The sequence below is a fragment of the Pistacia vera genome, unplaced genomic scaffold (assembly GCF_008641045.1).
Source record: "Pistacia vera cultivar Batoury unplaced genomic scaffold, PisVer_v2 Contig230, whole genome shotgun sequence".
Taxonomy (NCBI): Eukaryota; Viridiplantae; Streptophyta; class Magnoliopsida; order Sapindales; family Anacardiaceae; genus Pistacia; species Pistacia vera.
In genome coordinates this window covers 605771-630400 of record NW_022196036.1, presented here as the reverse complement: position 1 = coordinate 630400, position 24630 = coordinate 605771, and the positions used below count along the sequence as shown (strand labels likewise).

The 24630-nt window shown below is 35.7% G+C and overlaps 3 protein-coding genes across 3 annotated transcripts; all 3 read left to right on the top strand.

The window, feature by feature from the left end:
- The first annotated feature begins 478 nt into the window (after positions 1 to 478).
- Positions 479 to 3180, top strand: LOC116131257. Its single transcript, XM_031416919.1, has 4 exons — positions 479 to 1178; positions 1515 to 1755; positions 2482 to 2599; positions 2835 to 3180. The coding sequence occupies exons 1-4, from the start codon at positions 610 to 612 to the stop codon at positions 2924 to 2926; spliced, it is 1020 nt and encodes a 339-aa protein (XP_031272779.1). The 5' UTR covers positions 479 to 609; the 3' UTR covers positions 2927 to 3180.
- A 6861-nt stretch (positions 3181 to 10041) lies between these two features.
- On the top strand, positions 10042 to 14513 carry LOC116131264 (glucose-6-phosphate 1-dehydrogenase, chloroplastic-like). The gene is made up of 10 exons (XM_031416925.1): positions 10042 to 10417; positions 10784 to 11016; positions 11146 to 11240; positions 11412 to 11526; positions 12369 to 12574; positions 12655 to 12804; positions 12889 to 13009; positions 13110 to 13339; positions 13442 to 13642; positions 13962 to 14513. The coding sequence occupies exons 1-10, from the start codon at positions 10237 to 10239 to the stop codon at positions 14209 to 14211; spliced, it is 1782 nt and encodes a 593-aa protein (XP_031272785.1). The 5' UTR covers positions 10042 to 10236; the 3' UTR covers positions 14212 to 14513.
- Positions 14514 to 19343: 4830 nt separating this feature from the next.
- Positions 19344 to 21006, top strand: LOC116131259 (transcription factor TCP20-like). The gene has a single exon (XM_031416920.1). It carries the CDS (start codon positions 19549 to 19551, stop codon positions 20359 to 20361), a length of 813 nt encoding a protein of 270 aa, XP_031272780.1. The 5' UTR covers positions 19344 to 19548; the 3' UTR covers positions 20362 to 21006.
- The last annotated feature ends 3624 nt before the right edge of the window (positions 21007 to 24630 follow it).

The window sequence follows — 24630 nt, the reverse complement described above, 5'->3', positions numbered from 1 at the left end:
AGCCACGTCATTTTTGTACCGTTGCCTCGTGCCGGCCGAGAAGCCGCATGCGCGTCAGTCAAACTTCAGCGGTATTGTTCACACACGCGGAGTAATAGAATTCCATTGGATATCTAAAAAGGCCGGTCCCACATAATCTGAAATGTCAGGATTTCATTGGATCTGTTATGCATAACTGTAAATCATTACTTACCTACCATAACGCCAACGCATGCCAACTAACAACAAGAACATTAAACGCCACTGGCGAATAAAATACATTAAAAATTGAAAATATAACTGGCTTAGGTTTGCTCATCAGTCATCATGGTCCACCGGCTTACGTTAGCATCTCTCACGCAGTCAGACACACAAATAAGAATTCCTTGAGTGTGCTAAATAGCCCTTGATACCGACACGTGTACTAGTAACTCTCCCGCGTCGTACATCTATCCGTTAACCCTAATCTCTCTCCCTCTCTTTCACTCCTTCTCTCTCTTCTCTCTCTTCTCTCTGGAGCTGTCTTTGGATTCAAGAAGAGAAGGGAAACAAACTGTACGAGGATCTTTGCTGCAAGAATTTTGAATTAAATATATTTTGAAATTATTAACAGGGAAAATAGAAATTCAAATGGGTAAGCTATTATGCGATTCAACGACCGTTGCGGAGACATTTCAAACGGCTTCTCCGACCGTACATTGGAGAGACCCGAAGCCATCCGTCGATCTCGTTGACCAGTCCAACGTAGTCGTAACCGCGGTGGCTGATGGCGCGTGGGAGGATGTGATCGGTCTAGAGGAGCAGCAGAGACGGCATTTACAAAGACTCCACGCGAAGGGAGTCCTCTGGAAGCATCCGGAGGACCAGTCGCGTTCGATAGTTTTCAAGTTGTCTCACGGAGGAGAGGTGTTGGCGGACGGGAACTGCCTCTTCACGGCATCGCAAAAGGCAATAGCGCGTGAGATAGACGCGCGAGAATTGCGGAGGCGGACGGTGAGGAGGTTTACGGAGGACCTTAAATCGGTGAGTGAAGAGGATAGAGAAGCTATAAACGATGCGATTAGGCATATGTACTCCCCGGATCTGAAAAAAGGGTGGGGGATCCACGTTGTTCAAGAGGTGAAAATGTTGGCCAAGAAAGAAGATCGGGTCGGGTTGGACTCCGCTATTGACGAGCTCGTTCAGCTCGGTATGCAAAGGTAATTTTTTTAATAAAAATGTATTTTATTGCTTGTGCTCGGATCTGTTTTTTCGGTTAGATGTGTTGTCTGTTTGGTTAATGAGAAAATTAGGAAAGAAACGAAAGGAAAAAGTGTATGAAATCATAAAAGTAATGAATTATGATGGTATTTACTATTTTTTCAACGTAAATGAATGTAAAAAAATTTAAATGCAAATATATTGATTTTTATTATTTATCATCATTTTGGGAGCAACCAAAATATGACCTTATTTTCTTCAATTGGGAATTTAAATTCAGATTGCGGTGTAGTTTGGCTATATTAGTGTTTTATTATTTACCTTTCTTATTGAAGAGAGATGGCGGCGGAATCTATATACAAAGAGAGATGTATTCCCGTGAATGATGGCCCGAGTTGGGCTAAGTACATGTTGATCTCTGGTTCACCTGATGATGAGTATGATATCATCACTTTGCAGTATACTGAGGACGGTTTATTATCTGTAGATGAGAACAGAGAAGGTCATGCTGCTGCTTTCGGAGATGATATTGCTATCGAGTGTCTTGCAACAGAGTTCAAGCGAGAGATATATGTGGTGAGCTATTTGTTGCTTCAATTGAAATTGTTTCGTTATTCTCATCATCCACAGTTTGGTTGTGATTTTTTGTTTTTTGCTAGTTGGTGCATATTTCAGAAATCTGTAGTTGGTTTATCAAATTTGGTTTCATCTGTGCTGGTTAATCAGTTTGATTGTTTATGCTGATTTCTAATCTGTTTCTACTTCATGGTATTATGGTAGTCTCTGAAGTTTTATGATGCTCTCTTGGAAAAATAGAGTATATAAATTTCCTGTTAAGACAAAGGGATTTTTGGTGCTGTAGTATTATAAAGAGTCCTTACGTGTAATCAATTCTATGATTGATTTCTTGGAGATTTGGTTTATATCATATTTCTGTTTCTACTTATGTCCTGCTTGTCACTATGATTTCTAATCTGGCACCAAGATATGTATTTTTAACCAATCCATGCACTCGAATATAATTTGTGGCATCTGGTGACACTCATGCTGTAATCATATCAGTTCATGTTCATCTTGAGTTGGACTGAGAATGCTGTGTAAAAGATGGGTAATAGTGACTTATGGAGAAAAGAATTAAATACATGACAGCACCATGTGATGAGGAAGCCCTCTCTCATATTGGGCCCATTTTTTTCTTTCTATGAAAATGTATTAATTTTTGTTACAACAAGAAAATTTCTTTAATCCTGGGGTTGGAAACTTATTTGTTACTATGTTTTCTTGTGTTTGCATTATCTCTAGGTGCAAGCACATGGATCCGATGCAATGGCTGACGAAGAAAATTGTGTCTTCTTCCTTCCACATCACCCAAGAAGTGAAATTTGTGAACCTCCATTTTTCCTATTTATGAAAGGAACCGGTAATCACAGTTTTTTATTGTAAAGTATTGCCTTTAGGGCTTAGTACTTTTTCTCATTAATGCATTCCAGAATTCACTGACCTCAACTTAGCAACAAGGCCAAAATTTTGTATGATTTTTGTTAATCTGTCTCATTACTGTCCCCTTTTGGATCACTTAGATAGTGGTAATAATATTGCCAGCTTTATTTTCTTATCAACTCTCCAGATACTGACTGGAATTTCCTCACATACAGGTTGGTGTGGTGCTGGAGCTGATCATTATGAGCCATTAATCGCCCATCCATGTGCACTTGTCTCCAATGAGAAGGTTGCTCTGGTACTTTGAGGACATTAGTCTGCAGTTTTGTGGCGTAGAGTTTGAGTAGAAGTAGTTATATTCTTTTTTCTCCTCTCGTTGTCATGCAGTTTAGTTCTCGTGATTCTTTTCTGGGTCACAAGGAGAATATTGCATAGAAATCATTTTTTTGTTAACATTTTTTTAGAGTTGGTCATCTTTGACTCTTAACTAGCAGGTTTCGTGCCTGCAATTGAGCAAACCCTGTAATGTTTTGTAGTGTTTTTTGCCGGCTTCTCTTGTTATTCTTGAGTTCCTTCTGGGGTTGCTTGTATTGGTCTCTGGTGCTATTTCTTCCAAGCCAGAATAGTTCCATTCTGTTGTATTTTATTATGTTCTTCATTGAGTCGATGAAAGAAGAGACTATTTAGCCAACTTCACTATTGACTGATTTGAAATCCAAATTGCCCATGATCTGTGTGGAACTATAACTTCTTTCAAAGCCAGTTTCTTATTGACATGATAAACATAAAAATAAGGAGCAATGGAGAAATGAAGTCCTCCAAATCCTGAAGGGTCTCTCTTTTTCTACCTTTCTACTTATTTGAGGTTTAAGATTATTAAATAAAGAGAGGCATGTTTGACTATTCTTTGTTGTTTCAAAGTGCACTGCCCAGCTAATTTTCAAGCACTTTACCTTATTGTAAATTATTGGACCTTCATTGTTCTGCTAATGGTGTTTTAATTTGTCTCTTGTCTTGTGGTTTTAGCTTGTCAGAAACTATTTCAAGATCTTCTATACCATAGCGCATCATGGTCAATCTTCGGCAGGTCATAGAAAAAGGGAAAAATACTGGTGTCTTAATGTAAAGGGTAATACTACGTTCATAATTCAATCACACAACCTTTTCTTACAACTTCAACTTGATAGTTGAGCTGACAATTGTCACCTTATTTTTTTTTTTTTTTTTTTTTTAATAAGGTAAGAGTTAAATATATGGGACAAAATTAATATACAAAGATATGAGAGATATACTCTAAGCAAAGACAAAAAGTCTCAAGAGAAACATCCACAAAAACCACAAACGGCACAAAAAGAGCATACAAGCTCTTCACAAAAAACTAGTCAGGCAAATGTCATATCGAATGGAGGTGGGTCGAGATCTAATACTTGGGTGTCAAACCTAAAACCTTGGCTTGAACTAAATCACATATAATCGACATAATATTTCTGCGAGAGCTGTAATGCTGATGGAACACACGATTATTCCGTTCATACCACAAAAAATAAACTGTAGCAGAAAGGACTAACCGCAAAAAAAGGTGTCCGAAGTCCCTTTTGCACCTAAGATACAAACTAGCCCACTGAAGTAAAGAGAACCAAGAGAAAGATGGCCAAACAACGAGCAACAACGAGCGTCTTGGCAGTAACCTACCGCTGAATATAAGAAGAGAAGACACAACTAAAAAAACAGATGCTTATGAGTCTCTACATAGACCTGCACAAAAGGCACACAAAAGATGCAATGACATCGTGAGAGCTAAGATGATCCTGGTGTGAAGCCAACCAAGAGAAGCGAGTCATAAAATGAAGGAGTGGCGTGGAACATGCCTAAAAAACCACAAGAGATGATTAATTGAGTTCACATCTCGTCTATCCCATAACACATTCCAAGCTGAGTCAATGGAAAATCTGCCAGAAGAGTGACCCTTCCAGACAAAATGGTCAGGAAGACCCATTGAAGGCTTCACAGTAACAGAGTCCCAGATATGTTGAATATCTGCACTACCCGAAGGAAAAACCCATGAGTCATTTCAAATGATATTTGAAACCCAAGCATCTCAAGGTAAACCAGTAGAAGTCAGAGTCCTAAAAGGAAACAAATCGCATAGACGTCCCTGTGGTAGCCAATAATCCTGCCTTAAAAAGGAATCTCTGTTATCACCTTTACAAGTCACAATGAGACCGCAACACCAATCTCTGCTAAGAGGATCTTCCTCCAAGACCATGTAGCCTCAGAGGTAACCCGAACTTGCTAGAATGATCGACCACAGAGGAGAACCAAACAAACCCAAGAAGACCAAATCGAGGAACAATCACTAAGAAGTTTCTAGACGAGGAACAATCACTAAGAAGTTTCTAGACATGCTTATGACTAACTACCTTATTCTAATCTCGTCAGTTCTCACCACACCTAAGACACTAAATGACTTTGACTAAACACAAACGATCGTCTCCTAGGGACGAATCACCGTTCTTTGATAAGGAATGACTGTTCTTTATGAAGGAATAGCCGTTCATTTATAAGGAACGATTGTTTTTTTCATAAGGAACAATCATTCATTTGAATGAATGGCCGTTCGTCTCTAAGGAGCGATTTTTTGTCTCTAAGAAACAGTCGTTCATATTTAGTCAAAGTCGTTTGTTGAAATGGTAGTGCGAATTCTGTTGTCATGTTATGGTTGTAAGAGAAGGTTGTGAGATTGAGTTGTAAACGTAGTATTTTTGTAATCTAAATGTATACATAAATTAGCAATTTCATTAAGCCATAATAACAATTTATAAAGTTCTTAGATTAATATTTCTAGATTGATCTTAATTCAATTCAATATTGTATAATAATATACCTTGAAAGTGACATAAATTAGATTGAATCTTAACAGATTTATCAAGGCATATAAAATTGAAAATTTTTCACGCCAAACAGTTTAAATATCTAGTATAGAATTGCATGTAATCTTTGTTCAATAAACAATATTACCCTGCAATTATCGGGATCTAATTATCTATCTTTGCTGCCTAATACTTTTTAACTACCCACATTTGGCGTAGCTGGATGCTATTAATTGACGAAAGCATAACTCTTTTTTTCCCTTCTTCTATGAAAGCTTCAAACACGTCTTTCCTTTCTCTCTTACATTAAGTAAAGGATCTTTTTAAAGAGAATCTGATAGTTCCCCATTTCCCAAAAGCAATATACCAATTCGTTGAACTTGAACCTCTTTTTTTTTTTTTTTTTTTCCAGCAAATTACATAAGCAAGGGCAGGCTGTAACTGGAACTAGAGTGAACCCAGAAAAAACTTTTCATCTCACTTACCTTTTTTAACTTAATAATTAAACCATTTGATAATGACTCTAGTTTCATGTTTCTTGAACTTTGTATCTCTTTTCACAAACCAACTTTTTTTCCTTTCAACAAACGTGCTACCTAATGCTTTCAGCTTTCAATTATGGAAGAAAAAGCAGAGCAATTTGATACAAAAGCATGGCAGCTTGACAATGACAATATTCAATTTTTTACTAAGATTTTCTAGTCTATTCAGTGACCACCCATTAAAGGCAAACAACAAAGTATGGAAGTTTATAGTATTACTCATCTGCTTTTTAATATATAAAAAACAAATTAACAGTGAAGTTACACAGGACTACAGGAGAATGAATTATGCACTAAATATCTTCTCCACTTTTCTTTTTGATTAACTTTCTGTAAGTTGTGACATCAGGGCTGAAATCATTGTACTTGTAATCTGGAAACAGTGTTTATGCACGTGAATCATCAGATATTTATTGCAATCACATATTATCTCCTGTTTATTTTATTTATATAATAAGATGTAAAAAGCTTTTGAATTCACAGTACTCGTATCAAAACTAACCATGTACTTTATACTGTTTAAGTTAATCAAATGTAAATATAGACTGATATTCGATGCATATTATACATACATTTGGTTCTACATTTTAATTAACAAACGTAAATCTTTCAAAAAGTTATTCAATGATGTATATTAAGAAAGTTTTATGTGGGAAATATTCTGAAATACTGGAAAAATCAAAACCATCAACACCAGAAAAGCTAAAATGGCAGGCGGAGGCTAAACCAAAAGCCTCGAAAATTATAATACTCAACCTGCCATGTCTTTTCATAAAGTAACTCTCCCATACATTAAAAGAACAATTAAAAGTAGCAACTCTGAATCCAACCAACATATCCTCCTTGCTTTTTCCCTACTATATAAACCATTCTTTGGTTCCACTTCTATGTTCAGTCATATGTCAATCCTTCTCACTTAGCTTTTCTACCCAAATCCTCTCAAATTTTATCCTATATTTTCTGTATTTTATTTCTTCGCTGGCAATGGATTTAGTGAAGAGAGTGATGAAGGTTCAAGCCGATAAGAATTACAAGAAGGGTTGGTTTTTTGTTTGTAATTTGATATTTGTTTATGCTCTTACTGGGTCGGCTTATAGTTTGTTTTCCTCTTATCCCTTTTGGTTTTCTTCTATAAGCTGTTGCGTGAAGGAGATTCTGTTTATCCATCTCCCGTATATTTGGTCTTCCTTTTCTAAACCTAAGTGGTTGTTCGTAGTAGCTAACGTTATTATCGTCGTCCTCGTTGGAGAATCAAATTTTGTGGGTTCAAACTCATCATCTTCAGCTTGTGATGAGTATTACGATGAGTATATTGCGAGGAGCAAAAGGCTTAGAGGTCATGCCTCGAGTTATAATAGTCTTCAAGAGAAGAAGGAGGAGGTGAATTTGACTAAGGAGAGTGAGGATCAAGTTGATGAAGCAGTGAAAGAAGAGGTCATCAAAGAACAAGAGAAAGAAGTTGAAATAGAAAAAGATGATCATAAAGAAGAAGAGGAGGAGGAGGAGGAGGAGGAGGTTGGATTGCCTGCTCAGGAACTGACCAAGAGAGTTGAAGATTTCATTGCTAGGGTTAACAAGCAAAGATGGCTTGAAGCCAAATCATTAGTCTGTTGCCGGGCATGAAAATTAAAGATTGCTTGATGATGACTACATAAATTTGTGGAAGAATTAAGTGGTAAAAATATTGTAGATTAAATCATGATAAGTATGCCCATGTTTGCTTTGTAAGTTGAAGAAGATCTTTGTGTTCATGGACAGCAGTATTGTAACTATATATAAATTAATAATAATTACTAAAGATTATCAACCTTAATTAATTTATTTCTTTTAAGTTTTAAATTATTATAAGTGTGGTGGATGGGATTAAGCCCATGCAAAAGTAAAGGGTAGTCACAGGCTCAAAAATAATGAGTGCAGGAGCCCATTGGCCCAACTTTTCCAAATCTTGTTCGTCTGTTTATTTCTCTTAATCACTAACCCAATTTTTCAATCATATTAGAAAAAGCTTTAATGAAATTTAATATTAAGATTAAATTTAATTCTAAGTTTACAAATATTTTTAAGGGAGAACGATATTTTCCAACCCGTTAAGTTTTAAAAAACATTTTCATGTACACCGTTATGTTCTGTTAGGAAAACCCGTTCTCTTACGTGGTATATCTTCTCTCTTCTTCTTCGCCACCTCTCTTTTCCTTCTCTTTTCGTCTTCATTGCCTTGCCTTTCTTCTTTCTTCTCCTTCTCTCTTTTTCTCCTCCTCAGTCTCTCAGACTCTCTCCCCTTCCCTTCTCACCACAATTTTCTCACACAAAATCTCTACTCTTATCCAAATCAACACACAGCAAAATCATCCAAATTAAAAAAAAAAAATTTGAGAAAAAAAATAGTTGGTCGAATGCAATTCAATCGGAATTGCACTAGACTAGGTGCGATTTTGCTTGATTGGTGGGTATGGAGGATTTTAGGGCGGTGAGATGGGAAAGAAAGTAAAAAGGGTTTGAATTTGGGTTTATGTTTTTTTTCTTTTCTTTTCTTTTTCTAAAGTCTATATATTTGGGGATGAAATGACATAATTGCCCTCCAACTTTTTTTTTTTTTGAATTTATTATTATGTCCTTCTTCAATTAAATTTGATGGGCGGATCCTAATATGAGTGGAAAAGTGCCGTTTTGAAACTTGATAGACGAAAAAGTGCCGTTTCGCCAAACCTTAGTGGGAAAATGTGGTTCTCCCTATTTTTAACACTCTTGAAGACAGACAGTACTAAGTAATTATTTGTGAAGGTAAAGTTGCTCTACTAACTCATACTTCAACTGAGTTTTAATTTAATTATACTTAATTTCCTTAATTCTTTTCATACAACACCCTCATATTAAATAGGTACGTTTGGTTTATTATTTTGGATATGATTTTGGAGATAGTATGGGATAGTTGAATATGGTGATTATTACGAGGTAAAATTTATAAAAAAAAAACCCTAGGCTTGTTAATTTAACTAAACACCCCAATATATAAAAATTTTGTAAAATGACAAAAACACCCCCACCCACCCACCCACAGTGCTAGGTTCCGGCCACCACCGTCGGAATCTGGCGTTACAACGCAGATTACGTGGATCTGACCGGACGTGCATTGATCTGGCCTTTTCCGGGTAGATCCAGCACAGATCTGATCGTCGTTTTATGTCAACGAAGGCCCAAATCTGGCCGGAAAAGGCCAGATCGGTGAATTACCGGTCATTTCTGGTCGTTTTTAGGCCGTTGTGACAAATTTCGACTACCACCGACGGTGGTTTCCGGAATCTGGCAACTATGGGTGGGTGGGGGTTTTTTGTTAATTTTTAAACTTTTTTCTGGGGGTATTTAATGAAATTAATAAACTTAAGGGGTCTAAAAATAATTAAAAAATATAATAGTATTTCTTAAAAAATTAAACAAATAAATATTTCGGGAATAGGATTGAGAATATGGATAAAAATATTAAACCAAACGCACCATATTATTATTATTATTATTTTTCACAAAAAATGCAATTAATTAAATATTTAGTTTTAGATGTGCTATTGTGTTGAATGGTGAATGGGAAATTGGATATTGACTTTTGCCAAGTGCCATTACATGTGATGTGCTCAACATGTTTCATGCATGCCTCATTCCATACAACTATTTTTCACATTGTTTTTACATAATTAATAAAAAATATTTATTTCTAACAACTAAAATACCAATTTTAAATTTCTGTTTTAAAAAATAAGATATATAGAATTTTAGAGCAAAAGGTTTAAAATATGTTTCTTAATCATGTAAATAAATTCAATTTATTTACATAAAAAACAAATTTAATTTACAAAACTTATGATAATAATAACCTCTTGATCGCCTAGGGAGTGTAATCCAACGGCTAAGATGGTGTTTATATATTTGATTAGGTTTGGCCCATTCTAATTAATTTAATTACGAATAAATAAATAAAAGGAATCAAACGCCATTTGTGACTTGCCTTCCAATTGTTGGTAGGACAAAGGCAAAAGCAGCCTTTCGGAGATCTCAAGAGACTGACCCCTCGATGTTTACGAAGAAGTTTTTAACCTCTCTTTCTCTTCAAAACCAACTCATCTTCTTCACCCTTCACTTCTATTTCTTCTGTCTACTCTAATCTTTGTCTGTTGGATTGGAAAATATAAAGAGAGTTTTTTTTTTTTTCGTGGATGGCGACTTTGTCTTCTTCATCAGCTCATTGTCCATCTTATGCCTATCATCGTTTATCATCTTCTTCATCAAATGGGCAGCATCAACGTGTTGGCTTCACTTCTTCGTTGCCCCAACGGGCTAAGATATCTCTTCAATGTTTGAAAAATTCCCATCAAAATGTAGTTCTCATGCAAGATGGTTAGTTGTTCTTTTATTGTGTATATATATATTTATTGTTAACGTTCATGTTTTTTAGTTTAATAAGTTGGGTGCTTTTCATTTTCTGACTTTTAGCTGAATTTTCTGTCTTTATTGTATTACTTACTTATTGAATTGAATAAAACGATTGGTAAAATTGCTTGAACGTTGCTTTTAATTATTTGGGAGTTGTTAAATATGATTAGGTTAATGGAAGCTAACTATTTCATTGAAATTTAGAATGGAATATAAGAAACTTGAAATTTATGTTTTTATGATATTTTATAAACTTTTCTCGGCTATAGAAAGACAGCTGAATTATCTAATTTAATGTTGATTCTTTTATGTATTGGGTAATTTGTATAGGTCCAGTGGCCACAACAGCAACCCCCCTTGGAAATGAAACCCCTTTCAAGGAATCAAAAGGTGGATTGTTGTCGGGTACATCTTTAGAGGAATGTAAAGATGCAGTCGGTTTCGATAGCAATGAAAATGAGCCCTCTGTTAGTATTACTGTTGTTGGAGCCTCTGGAGACCTTGCCAAGAAGAAGATATTTCCTGCACTTTTCGCACTTTATTATGAGGACTGTCTTCCTAAGGTTTCAATTTATTTCTCTTTCATTAATCTGGGTTGGCATTCTGTAATTCCAATTTGCTTATAAGGGGTGTAAGTTTTTATTGTGTTAACATAAGATTTTTGTGCAATGTGTGAATCTGTCTGGTTGCAGCACTTTACTATATACGGTTATGCTCGGAGTAAAATGAGTGATGCAGAACTCAGAACCATGGTTAGCAGGACCCTCACTTGCAGAATTGATAAGAGGTGGCTTGGTTTTGCTTGTTTTTGATTTGAAGTTGACATAATAGATGTTTGTAGTGTATTTGGATGAAGTACCCATGTTCATCCATGGGTACTTCAAGTTCTCAAATTGTGTTTTATATTGTTGCCCAACTTAATTCAGACCTGATAAATTTTGTTTCCTTTGGTTCTCAGAGAGAACTGTGATGAAAAGATGGAGCAATTTCTTAAAAGATGTTTCTACCATTCTGGTCAGTATGATTCTGAGGAAAATTTTGCTGAGCTTGACAAGAAGCTGAAAAAACATGAGGTAATTAGGTTGTAGGATGTGCATGGTGATAACATTGCACATTTCAGTTTACTAGTAGTTCATTAATTTGTGATTCTTACAACCTTTCACTGCAGTTTAAGAAAATATTTGGTTCTCCTTTTAGTGGAAATTATATTGGTTGGTTGTTGTGATCATGAATTCATGATCAATTCTGCACTCTTCTGTCCTACACGTTTCAAAGCATTTGATGATTAACAATAGGATGGGTGTTTGGCAAAAGATATTGCATGTATAGATATTTTTGCTTCATTAAGTGTTAGCTTTGACCTGCAGCTTGATTGAGAGAGAGAGAGAGAGAGAGAGAGAGAAAACACTTTAGTTTTAATCCAAGTTGAAATATTTGAATTGTTGGCATTCTGGACCTGTTGAGTTACATGTGTCTAGATCTGTAAGTTCTGTTGGCTAATAATCATTAGTATCATGCTGATACTTTATTCTGAGAAACTTTGGCAGCAATATCTTAATTTTTCTTATGAGTTCTAGAATTACTATTACCAGAGGTAGCATCCCTCCTAAGGTGACTTTGCATTTGATAGGTAGAGGATCCACAAATTATGAGTACAATGTCTGTTACGGTGCATGATAGAATTGTAATTGGATGCAATATAATATTGAGGCATCTGGTGGTGTTTATATCATTTACTTCTTAATTACCACCAAATGCAACTCTTTTTTCCTCATATACACAGAGAGCTCTTATTTGTTCTTTTGCAACAAGTTAGGAATTAAGATTATTTTTTATGCCAATATCACTTGATTGAAACATTCACTCCTACATCATGAGATTCAATTTCTTTGACAATGAGAAATCACTTCTGCAGGGTGGGAGGGTTTCTAATCGCCTCTTTTATCTGTCCATCCCTCCAAATATATTCATAGATGCTGTTAAGTGTGCAAGCTTGTCAGCATCATCTGGTAATGGCTGGACAAGAGTCATTGTTGAGAAACCCTTTGGTCGAGATTCAGAATCCTCAGCAGCATTGACAAAAGCCCTCAAGAACTACCTAGATGAGGATCAAATATTTAGGTACAAATTTCTAATGATGATCGGTCTTATTATGAAAGAATATGGACTATTCTCTAATTGAACGAATATACATTCTACAGGATAGATCATTATCTGGGAAAGGAGCTAGTAGAAAACTTATCTGTTCTCCGCTTCTCCAACCTCATTTTCGAACCATTATGGTCAAGGCAGTATATTAGGAATGTACAGTTAATATTCTCTGAAGATTTTGGCACTGAAGGACGTGGAGGGTATTGTCTTTTCTCTTATATACACGTTTTAGTTTCCATATGCATAAAGATCTTATGATTCTTTTTTCTATGGGTTAAATCTAGGTACTTTGACAATTATGGGATAATAAGAGATATAATGCAAAACCATCTGCTTCAAATTCTTGCCCTGTTTGCCATGGAAACTCCTGTCAGTTTGGATGCAGAAGATATCAGAAATGAAAAGGTTCTTTTTTACTAAAATACTGAAGCTGGGCTATTTGTGATATCTTGACGTGGGACTTCTATTTTAAAATTTAAAATTTTTAATTGCTTCTGATTGCCAGGTCAAAGTTTTACGTTCTATGAGACCTTTACAACTTGAAGACATGGTTGTGGGGCAATATAAGAGCCATACAAAAGGAGGAGTTACTTACCCTGCTTACACCGATGACAAGACTGTGCCAAAGGACAGCTTGACTCCAACTTTTGCGGCAGCTGCCCTCTTCATAGACAATGCAAGATGGGATGGGGTGCCTTTTCTCATGAAAGCTGGCAAGGCATTGCATTCTAAGAGGTATGTGGAACTAAGGATGATATAATTACATATTTTGCGTCTTTGGGCTAGGTAATCCATTACTTGATCATCTTTGACTTTGTTTTTTTTTTCTTTTTTCAGGGCAGAGATAAGGGTGCAGTTTAGGCATGTGCCTGGCAATTTATATAACCGAAATTTTGGAACAGATCTTGATCGAGCTACAAATGAACTTGTTATACGTGTGCAGCCCGATGAGGCTATTTACTTGAAGATCAATAACAAGATCCCTGGTCTGGGAATGAGATTGGACCGTAGTAATCTAAACCTTCACTATGCAGCTAGGTAGACATTTTAAACCTAGCTCTGTAATATGCTTGTAAAACATGTTCATAGATCTTAGGGATCAGCTCGCATTTGTATGGTATGCTGAAGAAATGAACATTGGGCATTTTTCCTTGGGCATGAAAACATGTTGAAAAACAACTAATATAAGTTTTGGTTGAATTTGAAGTGGATATGCTGCTTATGCATCTCTGATTTTTTGCCTGTGAAAATACTCAAATTTTGCATTTCTCACGTAGATGTTAATTTTTTAGTTTTTTAATATCTACTTGCACGTACTTGTCACTACAATTAATCTTATTGGTTATGTTTTTTGTAGATATTCAAAGGAGATTCCAGATGCATATGAGAGGCTTCTACTGGATGCTATTGAAGGGGAAAGGAGGCTGTTTATCCGAAGTGATGAACTAAATGCTGCTTGGGCTCTCTTCACTCCTCTTCTCAAAGAACTAGAAGAGAAAAAGATTATCCCGGAGTACTATCCTTATGGAAGTCGGGGACCTGTTGGAGCTCACTACCTTGCAGCCAGATATAAAGTTAGATGGGGCGACCTCAATGTAGAGCAATAACTGCTATCAGAGAGACGTTATGCAAGCAGAAAAGCTTACTGATAGATATTATTGTATTCGGGTGCATCAAGTTTGCATTATCCATGGTATGGTAGTGGATGAAGATAGCTCTTATTAGAAACAGGCAGGTCAGGTTTGTAAAGCAAATAGAGAGGTCAAATCAAGGAAGAGCAGGACCCTTTCTTTTGCGAGATTTGTTTTTTTTTTCTTTTCCACATATGATCTGCCTTTTTAATATTTTCTTGGTTCTTCCCAGAGTTGAAAGGGAAATAGATAAGAGTTCTTAATGTTGGTTATAAACATGGTAATAGCCTTTTCTTAACCCAGCTTTCTTGTTGCCTTTACTTCTTTAAAATAAAATAAAAATTATAGTAAAGAGTCTATATTGAACTTGATTAAGAAGACTACCAATATAATACATTTTCTTGAAAGTGTAATATTAATATATTTTAAGTAATATTTAAAATTTTCTTTCTAAACGATGGATTTGATATTATCTATTTATCTTTACACGTACCATATACGTTGATATAATAAAAAAAATTTGTCCTTTCATGGGCGCACGTTGACATCACCTATTTTGTGATATGCCATTGCCACATACCATTTCAGGTGTTATACTATTGAGTAAATACCTTTTTCCCACCCAATGTTTGCCTTTTAATTCCACCCAAAAAGTTTCAAAATACCATTTTTCCACCCAAAGTTTATATTCTGTTAATACTCAAAATACATTTCAGTTTCTCAACTAACGTTCGATGAGTTACCAGGAGTCAAGGTTAGAGGAGTTTTATAAATTAGAGGCCGGTGGATTGAATAGTTGAAACCGATTGAATATTCGCTGCTAGAATCAACTGGAAATCAACTAAGAACATGAACCCTAGCTTTGCGATGGCCGGCAATCGGTGAGAAATCAAGTGTTGGAGTGAGAGGAGTTTTGTAGAGAAGAGACCAGAGGTTCAAATGGTGATAACGAAGAGAATCAGAATATTTAACTTTGTGTGAGAAAATGGTATTTTGAAATTTTGTAGGTGGGAAAGTGTCATTAAACCAAACCTTGGGTGGGAAAAAGTCGTTGACTTTTTGTAATATTCATGATATGTAACAGAATCATTCATTTACAGTAAAATATAGTAAAAATTTAAAATTTACCCAGGATGGTAATGGATCATCAATTACATACAAATACAGCTCAAAAAATAGATCATAAGATAATCCACAGATATCTTAGTCCTTTTTCTTTCCTTTTTCTCACATGTCTCTTATTGTAAGTTTTATCTTGATGACCAATTACCATAGATCACTCAAATTTCTATCAAGAACAAGAGAAAAATCAAGCTTTCTTTGTTTTTCAATGGAAGGTAGACCAAGTCTGCAGTGGTTTATGGTGTTAATTCTTGTGGGCTTAATCTTCATGGCCACCAATCCTAGCACAGTAGAGGCAGTAATCGGAATCATAATGAACCCATGCACTATCGAAGCATGCACAGCAGCTTGCAAGAAGATCCTAAAGGAAAAATTTATGAGCGCTTCTTGCTACAAGAGGACTAGTTGTCTGTGCTTTGGTTGAAGTGTGATTCGAGTACAGTGATACATCTTTATTCTCAACAAAATGGTGTAAACTAAACTGGGCATAAAATCTAAATAAAATGTACTTCTAGAATGGCTTTTTGATCATCTAGAAACATGCTAGCTGAGCTCGTTTTGTTCATTTTTCAAATTGTGCTTGTGTACTAATGTCATACATCCAACAACTGCCTAACCCCATCTATTTGCAGTCTGAAAGTACCTCAGAAAACGACTGTTTTTTTTTTTTGTTTTTTTTGTTTTTCTTGTTTTGTGTATAATGAATCGAAATAGAAGTCAGCAAATTTAGTTGAATATTACAAGCTCCATCACGCTGGGGCCTCAACCTCAGCTTTTTCAGAATCCACATGAGGGGCTAGTAGTAACATAAAAATAGTTTTGCTGTTTGGATGTCTTTCATTTTGATGGCTACCAGGCTTTGAGCAGTAAACAAAGTGGTTCCATAAGCAAAATATGATAAACCATTTACGGTTTCTGTTTATATTCTGAAAATTCCAGCGTCAGCTTTTTGTCCGATTCCATAACCGTACACGAGCATCCAGATAGTTAAAATCAATCACTCATTACCCACTTGCTGTAAATCAACCAAGAGACAACCATGTGTGCTGTGATCAATGTTGTATTTTTGTGCGAGAGAAACGAAGTTGGTTTGATTTTGATTGCCTGGAAATAATACATAAAGAAAACTAAAGGTCTAAAGCTTGAGAATCTTTATAGATTACTGCTTACCAATATTATAATTATAATGGGTTGTTGTTTAAATTAAGCCCTGTTGTGCTGTTAATCTTAACACATAAGGTCTTGAACAGTTGCAGTATTTTATCTTAAATGGACTCTGAAAATGAAATGAGAAGTGATATATTACCATTTTTTATTCTTTTTTGGGTTTAGTAAAGTCATCAGTGTAAAAGATAAGGATTGTGTTGTTGTGATTTGAGGAAGGAAAGTTGGATGGGGTTAGTGATTACAGCAAACAAATATTGACTAGAGAGGTGATAAAAGTACAAGTTTGATTACTAACAATTAGCAACTTGTAGAAAACCCTTTAGCAATCATGAAAGCTTGAGGATTACATAGAAGAGGCGGTGCAGTTTTGGCAATTAATTGGTTTGAATGGTGTTTTGATGAGAACTCAAACCAATCAAGGAATTTGNACAATAGATCACTCAAATTTCTATCAAGAACAAGAGAAAAATCAAGCTTTCTTTGTTCTTCAATGGAAGGTAGACCAAGTCTGCAGTGGTTTATGGTGTTAATTCTTGTGGGCTTAATCTTCATGGCCACCAATCCTAGCACAGCAGAGGCAGTAATCGGAATCATAATGAACCCATGCACTATCGAAGCATGCACAGCTGCTTGCAAGAAGATCCTAAAGGAAAAATTTATGAGCGCTTCTTGCTACATGGGGACTAGTTGTCTGTGCTTTGGTTGAAGTGTGATTCGAGTACAGTGATAAATCTTTATTCTCAATAAAATGGTGTAAACTGGGCATAAAATCTAAATAAAATGTACTTCTAGAATGGCTTTTTGATCATCTAGAAACATGCTAGCTGAACTCGTTTTGTTCATTTTTCAAATTGTGCTTGTGTACTAATGTCATACATCCAACAACTGCCTAACCCCATCTATTTGCAGTCTGAAAGTACCTCAGAAAACGACTGTTTTTTTTTTTTGTTTTTTTTGTTTTTCTTGTTTTGTGTATAATGAATCGAAATAGAAGTCAGCAAATTTAGTTGAATATTACAAGCTCCATCACGCTGGGGCCTCAACCTCAGCTTTTTCAGAATCCACATGAGGGGCTAGTAGTAACATAAAAATAGTTTTGCTGTTTGGATGTCTTTCATTTTGATGGCTACCAGGCTTTGAGCAGTAAACAAAGTGGTTCCATAAGCAAAATATGATAAACCATTTACGGTTTCTGTTTATATTCTGAAAATTCCAGCGTCAGCTTTTTGTCCGATTCCATAACCGTACACGAGCATCCAGATAGTTAAAATCAATCACTCATTACCCACTTGCTGTAAATCAACCAAGAGACAACCATGTGTGCTGTGATCAATGTTGTATTTTTGTGCGAGAGAAACGAAGTTGGTTTGATTTTGATTGCCTGGAAATAATACATAAAGAAAACTAAAGGTCTAAAGCTTGAGAATCTTTATAGATTACTGCTTACCAATATTATAATTATAATGGGTTGTTGTTTAAATTAAGCCCTGTTGTGCTGTTAATCTTAACACATAAGGTCTTGAACAGTTGCAGTATTTTATCTTAAATAGACTCTGAAAATGAAATGAGAAGTGATATATTACCATTTTTTATTCTTTTTTGGGTTTAGTAAAGTCATCAGTGTAAAAGATAAGGATTGTGTTGTTGTGATTTGAGGAAGGAAAGTTGGATGGGGTTAGTGATTACAGCAAACAAATATTGACTAGAGAGGTGATAAAAGTACAAGTTTGATTACTAACACTTAGCAACTTGTAGAAAACCCTTTAGCAATCATGAAAGCTTGAGGATTACATAGAAGAGGCGGTGCAGTTTTGGCAATTAATTGGTTTGAATGGTGTTTTGATGAGAACTCAAACCAATCAAGGAATTTGTATGAGAAAGAAAATGATGCTTTCAGAAAAATGAAGAATTTTAGACCCTCTAATTGTGAAATATCATTCATGTCTTCAATTTCAAACCTACCAAATATCGGTGCAAATCTTCAAATTCAAGTGATGTAGGGTGAAATGTCAATAACAAACTTTTCAAGGGACCCTCCTGTGTCTACAAGGAGGGAAACACTCATGAAAGCATTGAAAGGATTTAACATACTTATATTGGTGATTGGTCTCAACTCTCACCTGCCCTTCTTCATAACTCATTCCCACAACTGTTAATGAACCTCACATGCACCTCAAACTGTTGCATTTTTGAGAGATTTTACAGTGCTCAACATAAAATATTTACTGTTATAATCATGTAAAATTTGCTGGAACTATTAAGAATGTGGTGCACGCCCAACATAGGAGGAAAAAAAAAAAAACACTGTTGTTTTCCCCTGTGCCATACAGCATATTGAATCATATTTTTACTTATCAAGAAGATTGGAGTGTCTGAGTAACCCATGTTTCATGATTGGTTCCAAATAAGAAAGAAAATAAGTGGAATTATATCTCGTGTAATCCTCTTTTCAAGGACCCACCCGTGGCCATTACTTAATATCTCAAGGTGATTAGACCCATTATCTTTATCATCTTCTGGTATAAAATAGTGAACCCAATTGCCTCACAAATGCTGACAAATAATTATAATCCATTAGCAAAACACGTCACTAATTTGAGGCACAATACACGCATGATTTGATTGCTGTAATTTTCAGTATCAGCTTCCTGAGTTAAATTAGCAGTGGAATGTGTGGAGTTCAGTATGAAATATAGATTTATTTAGTGCTTCTTCATTTTTTTTTTTTACTTTTTTGAACTTTCTTACAAAACAATAGTGAGATGTCAGTTCCTATAAATCTATAATTAACTTAAATGATTGAGTGGTAACTTTAAGTTGAAACTTCGTGGTTCCAAATTTGAACATGAAGCCAATACGTTGACACTTGCATTGAAAGGTCAAGAAAGCAAGTCCTTTTGAGGTTACCTTTACCAATCAAAAGAAGGGCCCTATTTTTTTTCCTTGTTCCCATGGAATCCAAGGCCTGAAAATCACCATCCACAAGAGGTACCCACCTTCAAGAGTCTTCCCCAAAAGGCAAACATGGCAGAGAACAACAAACCTGGGGAGATCAAAGACTTCCAAATCATGATTGCAAACAAAGATGATAGTTCAAAGAAGCTAGCTCCAAAAAGAAGCTCTAACAAAGATAGACACAAAAAAGTTGATGGTAGAGGAAGAAGAATCAGGATGCCAGCTTTATGTGCCGCCAGGATTTTTCAATTGACCAGAGAATTGGGTCATAAATCTGACGGAGAGACAATTCAATGGCTGTTACAACAATCTGAACCATCTATTATTGCTGCTACTGGTACTGGTACTATTCCAGCTTCCATGCTTGCAGCTGCTGAGGCCTCTGTTTCCCAACAGGGGACCTCTTTTTCAGCAGGTTTGCACACAAAGATAGAGGGGCTGAGGTCAGATGCTGGGTCCGTGAATAGGGCCAACTGGACATCCATGAGTGCAAATTTAGGAAGGTCTCATTTAGCAAGTGGGGTATGGCCAACTATAAATGGAATTGGCTCAGGGTTTGTTCAAAATTCTGGGCAGTTAGCATCAAGTTTTGGAAGCGAAAACTTGAATACCATGTCGAAGTTCGGGTTCCATGGAGTTGAATTTCCAAATATGAATATGGGTTTAATGAGTTTTTCCTCCATGTTGAGTGGTGCTCACCAACAAGTTCCAGGCTTGGAGCTTGGTCTCTCGCAGGATGGGCATGTTGGGATGTTGAATTCTCAAGCTCTTAGCCAGTTTTATCAACATATGGGGAACCACAGAAACGGTTCAGGATCTTTGAATCTGCAACAGCACCAGCAACATCCTGAAAAAGATGACTCTCAAGGATCAAGAGAGTAGGTTGATTAAGATAGAAGAGTTGTGAAACAAAATTTTGGTCAGAAATGAGTAGCATAGTTCAGAAGCTTTTAGTCTCTCATATTTCTCGTTGCAGACATGAAGTTGGAGTCAAGACTTTAAAGAAAGTAGGCTACTTTAGCCCTTATGAACTGAGTTATAACATCAAAACTTACTCTAGTTCCTTAAGAGAAAGTTTGTTATATGCGAGATGAATTATTAAGAGAACAGTGGCTTGAAGGTTTGATTTGAGTTTGTTAGCTACAGATTCTTGAGATTGTAATTGTGTTATACATAGCAATATGCATATTTGAATGGAGTGTTTATTTGTTTCTGAAAGTGAACTTGGGAGTTCTATATCCATGCCGGGGTTTACAGGCGAGCAAGTATGGATTCTGAAGCATAGTTTTCCATCAAAGCAGCTCAAAAAATACTTACATAAGGTTTGCGATGTAATATTTGTCTGTGTTTCAATTATATGCATGCTCTCCTGGATATCTCCAGCTTTTTAACGTTTTTGTCTTCTTTTATTCATGGGATGAACACTTTTTTTTATTACTTGATGAATCTCTTTTAGCCTGCAAAAGATTTTATTTGTTTCTATTAAGACAGATTCCGTGAAGAAAATCTCAGTACACCAGTTCATTTGTTTTGTTTCTCATTGATATTATTAAATTTAGAATTTGTATTAGTATATGCATCATGCAGGAAAATTCATTAACTATTTTGGTGGTTGCCACTAGTGACATATTTGTATCCAGTTTTAAGATAAATCGTGAAAATTAAAGTGGGTTTTCTCGAACTTATCTGTTGTTGAGATTAAGTCTGTCTAAGGTGGGGGTGTTGCCAAATCAACTTTGACAGCTTGAAATGCTTCTTACAGATTAATCAATGGCTATAAATCAGTCGGTTCACTTGTAATCTTTCCTTTATTCCTTTAAGATTAAGCATTCATTCTCAGCAAAAAGTCTATAATTAACCACCAGGTTGGAATTGACAACTTGAATTCCTCTCATTCTTCGCCTGTTTTCGGCCTTGATTAGCTCACATAGGGCCAACTGTTGCTTCAAAAACTTCACTCCTATTCTTACTAAAATCCTTGCCTGCCTTGTGAACTGAATCACTTGATTCCGCTGTCAATGTTTACTCTCTTGGTTAAATAAATGGCAGGGTGCTTTCAATACAAAATCTTTAAAATATTTCAGTATATAGCTATCCTCAAATTTTTCCCGTTTTCTAATGCTTCATCTTGGAAAAAAGCCCATTGAAAAGCTCGGGAAGTAACAAAACTCAAGATCAACCACCATTGGATGGCCCACTGGTCAACTAGATTTCTTGAATGTATTATTTAAGAGGTCATGAGTTTGATCTATCTGGGTTGCTAATAGGAATGACTATTGAGGGGATTTATCTGACTGTCAACTTTAAGGCTTTAGAGGATTAGTTGAAATACATGCAAACTAGTCCGGACACAAACTCAAGATCAAGTAGTTAATCCTAATATGATTTGACTGCAGACTTAAAAACCCAGCTAGAGGCCCTTTACGTCTAATCATTTCCAATAATGCTTGCAAAACTCAAGATCAACCACCATTGGATGGCCCACTGGTCAACTAGATTTCTTGAATGTATTATTTAAGAGGTCCTGAGTTTGATCTATCTGGGTTGCTAATAGGGATGACTATTGAGGAGATTTATCTGACTATCAACTTTAAGACTTTAGAGGATTAATTGAAATACGTACAAACTAGTCCGAACACAAACTCAAGATCAAACTCAAGATCAAGTAGTTAATCCTAATGTGATTTGACTGCAGACTTAAAAAGCCACCAAGAGGCCCTTTACGTCTAATCATTTCCAACCATGCTTGCATCCTTTGTATTATTGCGAGTATTGATACATAGTCCTTGCTTATTCCATAAATCCATCAGGTTTGAAATTCAAGATTTTGTGGGCCTTTTACCTTCACACGGCACTGTTCCATTAGGCTTTTGCCCATTAAAAACAATTAACTTTAATTTCTCATGAAGTCCATCTAACTACATTTAATCACAAACTAAGAATTTGCCTCAAGAATTTTATTACTCTAGCCTAACCCTCCATAAGAGAAAGCAAATGTGTCTATATACTATATAGAGAACCCGATTGAGCTATTTCATAAGTATGAACTGGGTCTGATCTTTAAACCTGTCAATACGGCCCAGACCCAAAATTCTGTAAATGCCAAGACCAGCTAAAAGCAACACATATTGCATGGGCAACAGTACAAGACAACTGAAATGAATACATTGGATGCGTGACATGCATTGGGCTGGGTAGCAGCAAGCTGTGAATGTGATTGATAATGTTGAAGGAATGAAAAGAAACTGAAAAATACTTGAACCATATGGACGATGGCATCATATTAATTGTAGGTGAGAATATAAANCGGCCCAGACCCAAAATTCTGTATAATGCCAAGACCATCTAAAAGCAACACATATTGCATGGGCAACAGTACATTGGAAGCGTGACATGCATTGGGCTGGGTATCAGCAAGCTGTGAATGTGATTGATAATGTTGAAGGAATGAAAAGAAACTGAAAAATACTTGAACTATATGGACGATGGCATCATATTAATTGTAGGTGAGAATATAAACATATTTTGAGGAAGTTGGGGAAATTCCATCTTCAAGAAGTGGGCAATTTGGTATAGAAAGTGGTCCAGTGGAGGAGTGAGTTCTAGTTCTGTCTGGACCACATCAACATGAATTGAATTATTGGGTTCGATCCAATTTCATTACGGAAGCAGACACCAATCAAGATTTCTTGAATCTTGAGATACACATGTCCCTTTGCACTCTGTTTCAATGTGTTCCAACTGTACGCGGTTTCAATGTATTCCAACTGTTTGACGAAAGTCAGCTTAGACAGAGTTAGACTAATTTATTTTATTTAAGATATTGAAATTAATAAGAATAGAAGGAAGATGGTCTACTAATATACTGCCATATGTCCGGTTCGGCTTATTGGGTAATTTGATAAGAGCAAAGAATGATCTAAGATAATCTTTTAGGTTTGAGTCTCTGATATAGTAAAAGAATAAGAAGGAGATCTAACACGGTCTCTCATTTAATAAAGGTGGTCACTAAAACTCTTATCCGATTGATAGTTCTAAGATTCCGAAGAATTAATTATGTTACACGCAAACTAATTGGACACTTAATCATTTAAAAAAAAAAAAAAAAAAAAAGATAGAGCTTCTTTATAATTAGAGTATGTTTGATGCTGACTTTTTCAATAAATCTTATTAGACCGGAAGATCCAAAATATTGATGGGATGTGCCGATAGATCGGAGCGGATTGAAAAGGTTGGAATGGATTTGAGTTAGCAAGAAGATGTGATGTGAGGATAGTTTAAACATAAAAAAAATGATAGTGAAAAGTAAAATAAAAAAAAAAAATAGGAGTTTTACCAAAAATAAGCATGAAATGGGTTACTTAAAAATGGTAAAAAATAAAACAAGGAGCAACAATGTTGGACAGAAACAAAATTCGGCAATCCCATGCTTTCACCATGTGCAATTTCACCCTCTTTCACATGTTCTTCCCTTTAGGTCGTGGTACGGACACTTTCTGTGTCCCCCTTTTTTTTTTTAATTTTGAAAAAGGGAAATGTCATGTGCGGTGGTGGTGGTGCCAAAGTCTGAGTGGGTGCATGTGGGTCTGATGTGGAGGACAAGTAGTTATGGGAAGTGGGCATTTAATGAGGCTGGGTTTTCATTCTCATTGTTTAAAATTTGGTCAAACTTTTCCCATTTTTACATACTTAAATTCCCCATCTCCACCTTTGATGTGATGTTGATGGGTGGTTATGATCATCTAACTCTAACCCACCTGCCAACCTTTTTACTGTACAACTCACACCCACCAGATCATCCACATGCCTCCTTCTCCTTCTCCTTCTCCTTCTCCTTCACTCTAAAATCTTAAAATTTATCTTCAATAAAAATCTATCTACAAATGATATTATCCAATAAATTTTGAATCAAAATACTAATTTTAAAGTCAATGTAACAGCCATCTCCTAAAACCCAGCAATGGATATATCATCTTCTTATCTTTTCGATGGAAGAGATAATGGCACGAGTTTAATTGTTTAAAGTGATGATTGTACACTAATTAACAACTAATCATATTAATTTAAAATTAAATATTAAAAAAAAAAAAGGGCCGCATTAACTAAAAATTAATCATATAATAATAAAAAAGGTGTAAATTGAGGGTGTAA